The sequence below is a fragment of the Pantherophis guttatus genome, chromosome 17 (assembly GCF_059756535.1).
Source record: "Pantherophis guttatus breed Tessera chromosome 17, ASM5975653v1, whole genome shotgun sequence".
Taxonomy (NCBI): domain Eukaryota; kingdom Metazoa; phylum Chordata; class Lepidosauria; order Squamata; family Colubridae; genus Pantherophis; species Pantherophis guttatus.
In genome coordinates this window covers 8185477-8199716 of record NC_142079.1, presented here as the reverse complement: position 1 = coordinate 8199716, position 14240 = coordinate 8185477, and the positions used below count along the sequence as shown (strand labels likewise).

Below are 14240 nucleotides of genomic sequence, written 5' to 3'. Positions count from 1 at the left end.
AGGTGGTCTCGTAAGTACTCAGGTCCTAAGCCATGGAATTCTAGGGAAGATGCCGGAGAGAGTTTTCAATTTCAATTTTTTTTTTTTCCAATTTAATTCAATTTATATGCCGCCCCTCTCCGAAGACTCAGGGTGGCTCACGATACATTTAAAATCCTAATAAAAAAACATTTAAAAATTAAAAAAAACATTAAAAACTCGTTCACGCCATTCATGGCCGGATCTCGCCAGATCGCAAGAGCGAGATCAACGGCCCCCAGGCCTGCCGGAAAAGCCAGATCTTCACCGCTGCTTTTCGTAAGGTCAGTAGGGTAGGGATGGTTCGAGTTCACCGAGAAATTTGGGGGGAGGAATCCCGATCTGGAAAGGAAGGATGCCCGGCTGGCTCGGGTAAGGCAGTTGATTTGGGATGGGGATGAGGAAGAGTCTTCAGTTGGGCTGGACTGGATGACCTCGAAGGTCCCTTGACAGTGTTTAATTCAAGGGAAGATGCCGGAAGGGCGGGATTGGCAGAAGGAGAAGATCCAGTGGGAAAGGTGGATCTGTTTTTCCAGATTCTAGGCAGTTGCCATGGTTCTTCCCTTCCAAAATAAATTTGGATGGGGCACCACAAGGAAACCTCAGGTTTGGAGAGTAGATGAGATACTGGTAGGCCTTGATTTACGACTAGAAATTGAGCCCAAAATTTCTAGGTTTTCACGGCTAAGGTGGGACTAGAACTCACCGTCTCCTGGTGATTGACCTGAAGTCACCCAGCCAGATTTCACGCCTAAGGTGGGACTAGAACTCACCATCTCCTGATTGGACCAATGTCACCCAGCCAGATTTCACGGCTAAGGTGGGACTAGAACTCACCGTCTCCTGGTGATTGACCTGAAGTCACCCAGCCAGATTTCACGCCTAAGGTGGGACTAGAACTCACTCTCTCCTTCTGATTGGACCAATGTCACCCAGCCAGATTTCACGCCTAAAGTGTGACTAGAACTCCCAGTCTCCTGGTTTCTAGGCCAGCGAATTTTCAACAATAGATAATTCTTTTAGAAGCATTTGAAAAGAGAAAAATAATGCAGAAAACCCCTGTATGCCTTTTTTCTGATTTTCTGTTGAAATCAATTCAGAATATTTACTAGAAAACTTATATCCAGTGACTGTTACGAATTCTTTTAAGGCGTGGCAGTGAAATATTTCCATTTTAAGGAGCGAGAGGGAGGCGCTGAAAAGGATTCTTTTCATCAAGCCTTCTGGAAAAAGGCGTAAATTTATATCCTCTTCAGCGATCAACGTCACTGTGAATTGCAGTGGATTTTGTGAGTTAGTTTTTTTTATTTAAATGCTCCGTTGCCCTCTTTTTGGCTTTACTTTATGAAAATCCAGCACCCTAAACTTGCTGGTACATGTCTGATTTTTTTTTTTTTTTTTTTACTCTTGATTTTCACTATTTGGGACTTGGATGGCGATTAAAGATAAGATAGATGTTTGATCAGTGTTTGATCAAAGTTTGATTAGTCAGTGGCTAAGTCGCTGAGCTTGTCGATCGAAAGGTCGGCAGTTCAGCGGTTCGAGTCCCTAGTGCCGCGTTAACGGGGTGAGCTCCCGTGACTTGTCCCAGCTTCTGCCAACTTAGCAGCTCGAAAGCAGGTAAAAAATGCGAGTAGAAAAATAGGGACCACCTTTAGTGGGAAGGGAACAGCGTTCTGTGCGCCTTTGGTGTTGAGTCATGCCGGCCACATGACCACGGAGACGTCTTCGGACAGCGCTGGCTCTTCGGCTTTGAAATGGAGATGAGCACCGCTCATCCGAGAGTCGGGAACGACTAGTACATATGTGCGAGGGGAACCTTTACCTTTTAGGCATTACAAAATTCAACCTATAATCTAAACTCCCTGGGGAACGGAAGTTCTTGCCACCGTGTCCAAAGTTGCACCATAGCTGGATTTTCAGCTTGTTACTTCCTGATAGCATCCGCATACCAGTAGCTTAAAAAAACAAAACTAAACCAGTATCTGCAGACAGACTGATCTTGGCTGAAGAAGGCAGAGGCAGTTTCTCCTCTAGGGAAAATTCCCTGATTAAAAAATTTTTGGTTAGTTTAATTGCATTTTTCTTAAATCGGCTTTCCGGCTTTTACCGCAGACCAAACTTGAGAAAAAAACTGTGAGTATTTTACTTTACTTTACTTCATCCCTTGTAGGAAAGGAGACGCACGAGGCCAGAATCAGGAAATTCACCTTTTTAAAATAATAATAAATAATAAATAAATAAATAAATAAATAAATAAATAAATAATAATAATAATAATAATAATAATAATAATAATAATAATAATAATAATAATAATAATAATAATAATAAATTAGCTCTCGAATTCATGGCCTCGTGATGAAGCCACTTGTATCATTCCAGAGAGCAGTTTGCTTTTAAATGAAATATGGTTAGTGGGAAGAGAGCAACGGACCTTCTGATTTTCATAAAGAGGAACCTGATGTTTTTTTTTTTTAAAAAAAAATCAGATCCTCTAACTGTGAAATAAAACACAAGGGAGATGATGAAGGATTAAAATGTTTTGAAAGGCAGAAGAGGGGAATAGGTTGATAAAGGAGTTTTTTTTTTCCCATGGCTCAAAATCCCAGCTAACTTCGGAATCCTTTCTGGTAAAAACAACAGAGTAACAGAGTTGGAAGGGACCTTGGAGGTCATCCAGCCCAACCCCCAAGCCCAAGCAGGAGACCCTACACCCGTGATCGCGAACCTGTGGCACACGGAGCCATATTTGTGGGCATGCAAGCTCAGTTCCGGTGCACGCCAGCTGATTTATTGGCCAATAAAAAATTCTGTTCTGTTCTGTTCTGTTCTGTTCTATTAGAACTAAGGAGGAATTTCCTGACGGTTAGAACAATTAATCGGTGGAACAACTTGCCACCAGAAGTTGTGAATGCTCCAACACTGGAAGGTTTTAAGATGATGTTGGATAACCATTTGTCTGAAGTGGTGTTCCTGCCTAAGCAGGGGGTTGGACTAGAAGACCTCCAAGGTCCCTTCCAGCTTTGTTTCTGTTTCTGTTTCTATTTGTTTCTGTTTCTGTTTCTGTTTCGTTCCCATTCCTATTCTATTCTATTCTATTCTATTCTATTCTATTCTATTCTATTCTATTCTATTCTATTCTATTCTATTCTATTCTATTCTATTCTATTCTATTCTATTCTATTCTATTCTATTCTATTCTATTCCATTCCATTCTATTCCATTCCATTCTATTCCATTCTATTCTATTCTAAATGGTCTGAGCTGTGGCTCCGTTTTAGCCCATGTTCCTTGCTCCAGAAATGGTTCCGGATGAACCATTCCCCATGTCAAGCATTTTATTTTTTTTTTTAAAAAAACCCAACCAGCTCAAACCCAACCAACCAACTGTGCGGTTTTTCTCCCTCGTCCAGAAAGCCAAGTTCGGCTAATATTCTTAGTTACGTCGTCTTCGGCGGGGCTTGCTTTCCACACATACACACACACCCTCCCGACGGCGAGATTAACGGCTGCCGTGGCGCAGACACGTCTTATTGTTTATGCTTCCTTGGGGACCTGGCGATGGTTTAGCCACAGCTGTGGGGCGATGGGTGCTCCAGTTTGCCTCTTCCTTTCTCTGCGCCTTTCTTCACTTTCGGGGAGGGGAAGAGATACGGGCTAACGGCGAGGACTTTTGTCTTCTATATTTTGCGCTCCTCAGGGTTGACTTCTAAGGATGCCCAAAGCTACGGTGAAGCTGATCGTAACCGGGGATGATTTCGGCTATTGCCCGAGGAGGAACCACGGCATCGTGGAGTGTTTCCTGGGCGGGGCCATCTCCAACGTCTCGCTTCTGGTTAACGGGAGTGCCGTATTCGACGCCGTTCAGCTGGCCAAGAAGTGAGTCCTTCCTTTTAGTTTCCTTTGATTTTACGGGCATCAACCAATCAGGTTTTATAAACCCTGAAGAGGAGTCTACAGGTAGTCCTTGACTTGCAATCCTTCGTTTAGTGTCCGTTCAAAAATGACGACGGCAGCGAAAAAAGTGACTTACGATTGGTTTTTCACACTTAACCACCGTTGCGGCGTTTCCCCAAGGGTCACGTGATCAAAATTTTGGGTGCTTGGCAACTGGCATGAACCTATGACAGTTGAGGTGTCCTTGGGGTTACATGATCTTCATTTTGTGACCTTCGGACAAGAAAAATCCATGGGGGAAAAGCCAGATTCACTTAAACAACTGGGTTATGGACTTAACCCACGTCGTGATTCAACGAACAAGCGTGCTAGGAAGGATTGTAAAAAAAGGGGGGGGGAAACTCGCTGAACGAATGTCTCATTTAGCAACAGAAATTTCGGGCTCAATCACGGTCATAAGTAGGGGACCACCTGCGTTAACAGTTTTAAGAGAGATGGACTTCAACTCCCACAATTCCTTGACACCCTAGTAGTTGGAAGCCCATCTATCTTAAAAGTTGTCAGAGTTGAGAAATACTGTATTATCGCATCTACTGAGGAAAGAGTCAGGGTGGCGCAGTGATTAGAATGCATTATTGCAAACTAACTCACTGCCCACTGCCAGCTGTTCGATTCTGAACCGGAGCCAGGTTGACTCAGCCTTCCATCCAGGTAGTATCCATAGGCCCATGAGCTGTGGTGGTGCAGGGGTTAGAATGCAGTATGGCAGGCAAACTCTGCCCACTGCCCGCAGCTCGATTCCGAAATGGCTCAAGGTAGATTCAGCCTTCCATCCTTCCGAGGTCGGTAAAATGAGGACCCAGATTGTTGGGGGGGGGGGGCAAGAGGCTGACTCTGTAAACTGCTTAGAGAGGGCTGTAAAGCGGTATATAGCAACAGCACTTAGACTTATATCCCACTTCATAGTGCTTTTACAGCCCTCTCTAAGCGGTTTACAAAATCAGCATATTGCCCCCAACAATCTGGGTCCTCATTTTACCATCCTCGGAAGGATAGAAAGCTGGATCAGGGTCGAACTCCTGGCAATTGGCAGAATTAGCCTGCAATACTGCATTCTAATCACTGAGCCATCACTGCTCCTTCCTTCCTTCCTTCCTTCCTTCCTTCCTCCCTCCCTCCCTCCCTCCCTCCCTCCCTCCCTCCCTCCCTCCCTCCCTCCTTTCTCAATAGCACTTAGACTTATATACAGCTTCACAGTGTTCTCCAGCCCTCTCTAAGCAGTTTACAGAGTCAGCCTCTTGCCCCCAACAATCTGGGTCCTCATTTTACCCACCTCGGAAGGATGGAAGGCTGAGTCAACCTTGAGCCTGCTGAGATTCGAACTGCCAAATTGCAGCTAGCAGTCAGCTGAAGTAGCCTGCAGTACTGCACTCTAACCACTGCGCCACCTCGGCTCTTAGGCTCTTAGACATAAGTCTAAGTGCTATTGCTATTGCTATTGCTGTTCCTTTTCCTTCCTTCCTTCCTTCCTTCCTTCCTTCCTTCCTTCCTTCCTTCCTTCCTTCCTTCCTTCCTTCCTTCCTTCCTTCCTTCCCCATCCATCCATCCATCCATCCATCCATCCATCCATCGTGCACAATAGCTATAATGCAGTATTGCAGTATAATTCTATCCACACACAATTTTGATCCTGACCGGCTCAACGTTGACTCGGTTTTCCATCCTTCCGGCGTCAGTAAAACGAGGACCCAAATTGTTGGGGGCGATTGGCTGACTCTATAAAACCGCTTAGAGAGGGTTGTAAAAGCACTGGGAAGCGGCATATAAGTCTTAAGGGCTATTGCTACACCAGCGTGGGCTGCTCTCCGGAGGTGTGGATTTCAGCTCCCAGAATCTTCAGGGATTCTAGGGTGTTGAAATAGATAACTTGCGCCAAGATTGCAGAAAACCGCTCTGAATTCCCAAGGCCAAAGGACTTTGCCATCCTTTTTCCACGCAGCCCCCAGATACAGTTCAGAAAAAAACGGTGAAGAATAACTAAAAGATGCGAACACAGTAAAAAATATTGTTTGTTTTCGAAGAGGTAGAATCTGTGTCCGACGACAGCATCCCTCTCTGTTAAAAATAAATAAAGAAATAAATCCTTCGGTGTTTAATTAGGCGATTATCCAACTTATCCTGGCCTACTTCTGTTCCCGTTATCTCAGCCAATCTAAGGGGATTTATTTTGTTGTGCTGACTCTTATAAACCTGTGAGATTCTTCCTGATTCAGCCTGAGATTTCTCTCCTTCCCTTGTTGCTAATTTCTTCCACATCTATACTCTTATAAGTTTCCTTGGGGAACTCATTATTACATACACAACAGTGTGAAGCCACACAGCTGTCGGTTCTTTGGCTGGTATTGGCCTTTATACACATCGCTTTTCCCTAGCACTTTGTAATGTATCGGCAGAGTATACTTCTTTATTATTATTATTATTATAATTTTATTTCTATACCGCCCTTCTCCTGCGGGACTCAGGGCGGTGTACAGCCAGGATAAAACATTGCGTACAAAATTTAAAAACAATTTAAAACAATTAAATAATTTCGGCCCAAGATATTAAAAATAACCCAAATAAAACCAAATTCAATTAAAACTGAGAGGATGGGATCAAGCCAGCCCAGCTAGATGGAATAGGTGTGTTTTCAGGGCCCGACGAAAAGTCCGGAGGTCTGATATCGTGCGTATCTCAGGGGGTAGGTCATTCTGATCTAGGCTTCCCCAAACCATGAAGCAGATTCCAAAAACCCCTTTTTATTAAGTTACTGTGAATTCCTCTCATTCACATCCAGCAAAGTCTTTCAAGGGTGAATTTATATTCACAGACCTTATCTGGCTTGGAGAGCTGCCAGGCCGATATCTTCAAAACTTGGCAAGGAGTCTCTGGGCGTCACGAACCAATTAAGCGAACTGATTGTCTCCTGCAAACTCCACTCCCCTTTCGCTCCTCTTTTATTCCCTCTGGGAGGGGCCATCCACCGTCCACCTGTGGCTTTACTCCTGAGTCGACCCTTGTTCTTTAGCTGTTTCCTTCATCTGGCAACTCTGCGCATGCGCACGCTGGGAACAGGCTCCAGCTGTTCGTCTGCCTCACTGATGTCCGACTCCGAAGGCAGCTGATAACTGTCAGACAACCCTGTAACAGCTATTCGAATAGCAAACCCTTTGTCAGGTTTCGAGGTCGTCTCAAATAAATTGCATTTCAAACAAAGTCTATGATGAAAAACTCCCATTTATTAAGCACGACATTCTAACTCCGACTCCATCGCAGCCAACACTGACTTCCAGACCCAAAACCCTCCCTTTCCATTTCCCACTCCTCTGCACTCATTGGCCATCTTCCAAGTCATTCTACCCCTAATCTACTGCTCCAGCTCAAAGGAATTTCCCCCCTCCCATCCCATTTCCTAGGGGATATTATCTCCAGGGAAAATAAGTAGGTGAAAAGTCAAACGTCCCTTTCCAGACGCCTCCGCTTCTCCTTCTTATGTCAGCACTAGAGTAAATGCAGCTTGAAGTGCTGACACCCTTCATAAAAGTTATCGCATTACATTCTTGATTAAATTATCTTTCCATGGATATATAATTTTATAGTACTACTCCCCCCCCCCCAAAAAAGTGGTGTTATTAGCAAGTTTTAGAAAATACACTTTTCCCAAAAGGTTCCCACAATTTTGGCCACTATTGTATGTCTCCAAGATGGGAATTGCTAACCTAAGTAACTATATGTCATGGAAGAGGAATCTTACGAGTCGCCATCTTGAACTAGAGGAATGGGATCAAAATTTTTCTCCTTGGCAGACGTTCAAATTTTTTTCCTCCTCCTCTCTGTAGACATTGCATTCCGATAGGTCTCCATGCCAACCTTTCTGAGGGCACCCCGGTTTGCCCAGCGCTGAAGAAAAAGTCCACGCTCCTCAACCCAGAAGGGTTCTTCCATGGAAAGATGGGAATTCGGACGTGTTTAAACAAAGGACTTCTTAGCATGGTTGAGGTGAGGAGAAGCCGGGCAAACATTACAGCGGTGGGATTCAAAAATTTTAGCAACCGGTTCTTTGTCTGGTTGCTGGGTGGGTGTGGCCATGGTGGGCGTGGCCTATTCGGCCTCTTGCACCATGGCGCAGGGGGGGGCATGTGTGTTTTCACCCTCCCCAAGCTCTGGAGGCTTTCCTCAAGCCTCTGGGAGGGTGTAAACTGCCTCCACCAGGCTCTGGAGGCCAGAAATGGGCCCGTTTCTGGACTTCCGGTAGGCCCGTTTTTCACCCTCCCCAGGCTCCAGAGGCTTTTCTCGAGCCTCTGGGAGAGCGAAAACAGCCTCCCCCGGGCTCCGGAGGCCGGAAATGAGCCCGTTTCTGGACTTCCGGTATTTCCGGTAGGCCTGTTTTTTACCCTCCCCAGGCTCCGGAGGCTTTCCTGAGCCTCTGAGAGAGTGAAAATGGCCTCCCCCGGGCTCCAGAGGCCGGAAATGGGCCCGTTTTCGCCCTCCCAGAGTCTCTGCACGGCCCCTGCACTTACCTGGCATTCAAACCGGGCTGCGTGGAGAACTCCTGAGAGGGGTGGGGCAGGGTGGATGGGGACAGCCAGTCCTTGCAACTACTTGTTCAGCAAACCAGATGTAAAATTAGCATCCGGTTCACGCAAACCGGCTGAATCCCAACCCTGGAAACATACCTCCGCCTACTCTTTCAAAGGTGGTGGTTGAGATACATTGTGAAGGATGCCCATGTCGAGCCAGGCAACTCAAATGGGTTGAGTTTGTTCTTCTCGGTGTAGGCCAAATTCACCAAGGAAGATGTTTCTAATGTGTTGTGGATCTCTCTTTTCCTGAATTGTTACAAACCCTGTTTTGGAGCCCGCACAACCACTTGTGTGTTTCTCTGTTAAGAAGGGCAGGAAATCACACGGCTCTTTAGTGTTGTTCGGAGAGAATTTCTGAGCTTTGTAACCCAGGGTTGAAATGAGGGGTCCCTGGTGCTCTCTGAGCTGGTAGTTTTCTTGCAGACGTTTCATTACCCAATTAGGTAACATCATCAGTGCTACAAGGGAGTGGGGTTTGTGGAGAGGACGACGACTGTAGCACCCTTGGTGCTTTCTGAGTTGGGTTGTTTTCTCGGACATTTCATTACCAAACTAGGTAACATCATCGGAAGAGTTGGGCGAGAGGAGGAGGAGGAGGAAGACAGGATGACTGTAAGGCTTGAGCTTGGTTATTTTCTTGCAAACGTTTCATTACCAAACTAGGTAACATCATTAGTGTTAGAAGAGAGTTGGGCGAGAGGAAGAGGAGGACTGTAGGATCTTTGGTGCCCTCTGAGCTTGGTTATTTTCTTGCAGACATTTCATTACCATACTAGGTGATATCATCAGTGTTGGGTTAGACTCTAACCCAACACTCTTCTAACACTGATGATATCACCTAGTTTGGTAATGAAATCTCTGCAAGAAAATAACCAAGCTCAGAGAGCACTAAAGATTCTACACTCCTCCTCTTCCTCCTCGTCTTCTAACCGTTAGAGGACGAGGAGGAAGAGGAGGAGTGTAGAATCTTTAGTGCTCTCTTGAGCTTGGTTATTTTCTTGCAGACGTTTCATTACTCAAACAAGGTAAAACAGCACTGATGATGCTACTTAGCTGGGTAATGAAACGTCTGCTCGAAAACAACCAAGTTCAGAGAGCATCAAGGCTCCCTTCCTTTTGGAACCTCACCAAGATGTCCATTGGGAAAGTTTAGTTGTGCCTGGTTTATTTTATAGGTTTCGCCCAAAGATTTCATTTTTATAAATGAGAGATATTCGTGGCAACAAATTTACACCTCCTCCTGCTTTTCTACACTTAGGTGAAGCAGGAATTAATAGCACAAGTGGAGTTGTTCCGTGAACTGACGGGACATTTACCTCATCACATGGATGGACACCAGCACGTCCATGTTCTCCCAGGTAAGTAGGATCCGCGTCGATTGGTCCACTTTCTGCTCCTCAAAAACATTTCGATGCTCGCATTTCCCTGAAATTGGGATCTTCTTACCATGTTCTTCCTCTTCGGTTACTCTTCCAGAGATCAGGCACATATTTGCGGAGGTGTTAGAAGACTATGGGATCACTTACACTCGAGTTCCCATCGAACCGGATCTCCCACGCTGTGGTTGGATAGAGTCAACTTTGATGGATTTCTATTTGGGAGTGGAGAAGGATTCGCTGAACACCATAGAGGTCTTTCAAAAGCACGGCATAAGGTGGGGGCATCTATAAGAATAGAATGCATGAGCTGGGAGGGACCTTCGAGGTCTTCTAGTCCAGCCCCGTGCTCAAGCAAAAGAACCTATACCCGTGATGGCGAACCTGTGGCACGCGGAGCCATATTGGTGGGCACACGAGCTGACCTCTGGCGCACATGCGTGTCCCGGCCAGCTGATTTTCAGGTTTTCTGGGCCCACCGGAAGTTAGGAAACACAGTTTCCGGCCTCTGGAGGGCCTCTGGGAGGGTGAGGAGGACCGTTTTTCGCTCTCCCCAGGCTCCAGAGCCTTTCTAGGATCCTGGGGAGGGCGAAAATGGCCTTCCCCACCCCCCTGGAGGCCCTCCCAAGGCCAGAAAGAGCCCGTTTCTCGACTTCAGGTGAGACCGGAAGGCCCGTTTTTCGCTCTCCCCAGGCTCCAGAGCCTTTCTAGGATCCTGGGGAGGGCGAAAACGGCCTTCCCCACCCCCTGGAAGCCCTCCGGAGGCCGGAAACAGCCCATTTCTCGACTTCAGGTGGGACCGGAAGGCCTGTTTTTCGCTCTCCCCAGGCTCCAGAGCCTTTCTAGGATCCTGGGGAGGGTGAAAACGGCCTTCCCCACCCCCCTGGAGGCCAGAAACAGCCCGTTTCTCGACCGGAAAGGTGGGACCGGAAGGCCTGTTTTTCGCTCTCCCCAGGCTCCAGAGCATTTCTAGGATCATGGAGAGGGCGAAAACGGCATTCCCCACCCCTCCGGGGGCCCTTCGGAGGCCGGAAATAGCCCATTTCCTGACTTCCAGTCCCACCGGAAGTCTGGTGGCCCACTGTGCCATCGCATGCCAAAAGTGGGGGGAGCGCAGGGGGGCACTTGCATGTGCGTTCGCCGGGGCACATAGAATTTTGGGTGTGGGCACACGCATGCGCGACCCCCCCCCCCGCACTCCCCCTGCTTTTGGCACTCGATGGCAAAAAGGTTAGCCATCACTGCCTTAAAACGGTCACTAAATAAATCGAGGGCTACCTGTCTTTCTGAAATTTAAGAAACTTCTTGTCTTTCAGGTGGCCGGATATATATATCGGCCTCAGCACCATGGGGAAAAATATGTCCACCCAAAGCATCTTAGATGCTATCGATAACGCCATCGCAGCTCATTTGGCCAAAGACGACAGAACGACGACTCCTCCGCCATCTTCGTTCTTACGTCCTGCCGGTCAGGGACTCCGGACAGTGACGCTCGAACTCATGACTCACCCAGGCTACCCCAGCATCCCACCTACTGGCGGTTGTGGAGAAGGCCCCGATGACTTCTCTCAGTCGTGGGAACGCCTGCACGAACTCCAGACCTTGAAGAACGCAGAGCTCCAGAAACATTACAAAATTCGAAACATTCGGCTCTGCGCTTTCAAAGATCTCGCCGTCTGACGCTCCGTTTTTACGTCGGTTCGATGAAGGTGGCCGGATCCGGTGATGGTTCCAGATGGGAGCAGACGACATCTGGGGAATTTTTGCACTCTCTGCAAGGCGGATATGGCTCCTTCCTCTCATTTTTAATTTTAATTTTTAATTTTGGCAAATGGAAGGGGGGGAAAAAAAAATCTCACGAAAGGAACTTCCGACTGCGATCGTCTTCGTGCGAAGAGCCGAGTGGGATTTCCCAGAGTTTTTGGTTGTAGAAGCAGAAGTTGAATGAGGAGCCATCGCTCGGCGTTGGCTTGCTAGAAAACACCAGCATAGACCTGAAATTTTTAGGGTATATACCAAGAGGGGAGAAGATATTGGTAACTCAGGGTTGAAAGCACGGGCCCTTGCTGCTCTCTGAGGTTGGTAGTTTCCTTGCAGACGTTTAGTGACCAAACTAGGTAACATCATCAGTGCCTCACTGGGTGTTCGTCTAATACAACTAGATTTTACTGCCAGATGTAAAGCTTTGTGGCCTGTTTCACAAATCACGATTAAAACAAGCCATGGCTTGGCATGCTGCAGGAACCCAGCTAACACAGCAACTTAGGTCTCTCTTTCCGCATTCTATTCTGAGACAGAAAAGCATTTTGGAAGAATCCAATGTTATTTTAGGTTGTTTCTTGCTTAGTAACGCGGTGATTTTTTTAAAGGGATTAGTTAAAAAAAAAAACAACCAAAAAAAAACCCCCCAAAAGCATCCCGTTTGTTTGAATAGCAAGTAGAACAGGTTGAATCAAGAACATCTCGATCTGCAAGACTTAAAATAAAAAATGTTATGAAAGCTTGTTAGAAGGGAGTGAGTTTGGAGCGTTCCAAATTTTTTTTTTTATTTTTTTTTTTTAGCCTTGGGTTGAAGTTAAGTTGTTTTAAAATCTCAAAAAATAAATAAAAAGCAAACAGTTGTTCAGATTAAGAACTCTCAGGCTTGAAAAATAAAACTTTTTGCATTCGGCAATCAAATGCTCCCCCCCCCCCTTTTTTTTTTACACGCTCAGTGCAAACCATTCGTACAGATGATCATCTTTCAAGGTTTATTTTCCCCCCCCCACTTGTGAATTTCCTGTTTTAAAAGTTGAAACTTCCCCTGGACGTTCCACAGGTTGGTCCTAATCCTATCTGTGATCCAGTAGGCATATATATATATCTATATATATCTATATCTATATCAGTTATATATATATATATATATCTGATAAAGAAATAAAGCGAAATATAAATTTGGTATAAAATGGTTTGTCGTGAATGCGACTGCTTGAGGGCTCCTGGATTGGAGCTGATGAAGGGAGGAGAACTTGTGGCTCAGAGGTTAATACAACTGCCTAACATGCAGGCAGCCCAAGTTTGAATCCAAGTAAGGGTATGGCTAGCTGATGAGAGCTAAATAGCTTGAAATAGATCTATACTAGTCTCCCTTTATTTCTTTATCAGCGAAATATAAATTTGGTATAAAATGGTTTGTTGTGAATGCAACTGCTTGAGGGCTCCTGGATTGGAGCTGAAAGGCGAAAGGGATGCAGTATGCTCCGTCCCACATGCTGGGGTAGACCAGGTGTTTTGATAGAAAAATACATACATACATACATACATACATACATACATACATACATACATACATATAAAGTTGCTGTTCCATTGTCTTTCTGATTTCACGTTGTACAGGGAGTCCTCAACTTACAACCGTGCGTTTAGGGACCAATTAACGTTACAACAGCACTGGGGAAAAAAATGACTTGCAACCAGTCCTCGTACTTACGGCCATTGCAGCGTCCCCTGTGGTCAGGTTATTGCAACCAGGTGCTTAGCAACCAGCGTATCAGAGTTGTTATGCCCTGGGGGTCATTTGATCCCGATTTGCGACTTTCCCAGCTGGCTTCCAACAAGCAAAATCAATGGGGAATCCCGGATTCGTTTAATGACCACGTGATTAAGAAGTGCAGTGATTCACTTAACCACCATGGCAAAAAAAAAAAAAAAGTCGTAAAATGAGGTGCGATTCGCTTTAAGAACCCCGCCTTGCTAAGCAATGGAAAAATTCCGGTCGTAAGTTGAGAATGATCTGTAATAGGTCTCTGACATAATGTTTATATTTTGAGAAATTACATTCCTTTGGCTGGTTGTTTAAACATTCGAATCAATTCTGTGACTCTTGTTTATTCCCGCAAGTTTCCTGAGTTCTCTGTTGATACTGAATTATTATTTATTCTTGTATTAATCTGGGACTAATGATGAATTAAACGAGTTTTTTTTTTCTTAAAAAAAAAAATCACCCTCTTTTCTATGGATAAGTAATTGCCTACTAATTAGCACTGCATTTTGTTAGGAATGGTTTGGAAAATTGAAATTTTTGAGTTTCTTCCAGTCACTCCCTCTCTCTCCCTGGCCTGCACTGGTCAAAACTAAAATATTCGAAAGGAGCATTAACAGTGATGGCAGAATATGCCAGCATTTAGCCATGTTTTAGACGGATGAAATAAATATTTACCCCTCCTTTCTAATTATCTTATATACTATATCAACCTATTTGGCAGGTTTGTTCTTATAGAATAGAAACACAGAGAGAATTTGCTGCGCATTTTAACTAGTTCTACTTAAGATTATTTGGACA

At 45.4% G+C, this 14240-nt stretch overlaps 1 protein-coding gene across 3 annotated transcripts in view; it reads left to right on the top strand.

Annotated features, from left to right (window-relative positions):
• Positions 1-12595, top strand: part of YDJC (YdjC chitooligosaccharide deacetylase homolog) — a 93047-nt gene extending 80452 nt beyond the window's left edge. For 2 of the 3 annotated variants that reach the window (XM_087880220.1, XM_034435776.3), the window contains exons 2-6: positions 3722-3900; positions 7797-7956; positions 9799-9898; positions 10017-10194; positions 11233-12595. In XM_087880220.1, coding sequence (XP_087736346.1) covers positions 3737-3900; positions 7797-7956; positions 9799-9898; positions 10017-10194; positions 11233-11596 — 966 coding nt within the window. In that variant the 5' untranslated portion in view covers positions 3722-3736 and the 3' untranslated portion in view covers positions 11597-12595. Of the gene's footprint in view, positions 1-3619; positions 3901-7796; positions 7957-9798; positions 9899-10016; positions 10195-11232 lie in introns of those variants that run through there. The other variant, XM_060683819.2, reaches the window with a different exon arrangement.
• Positions 12596-14240: the final 1645 nt, after the last annotated feature.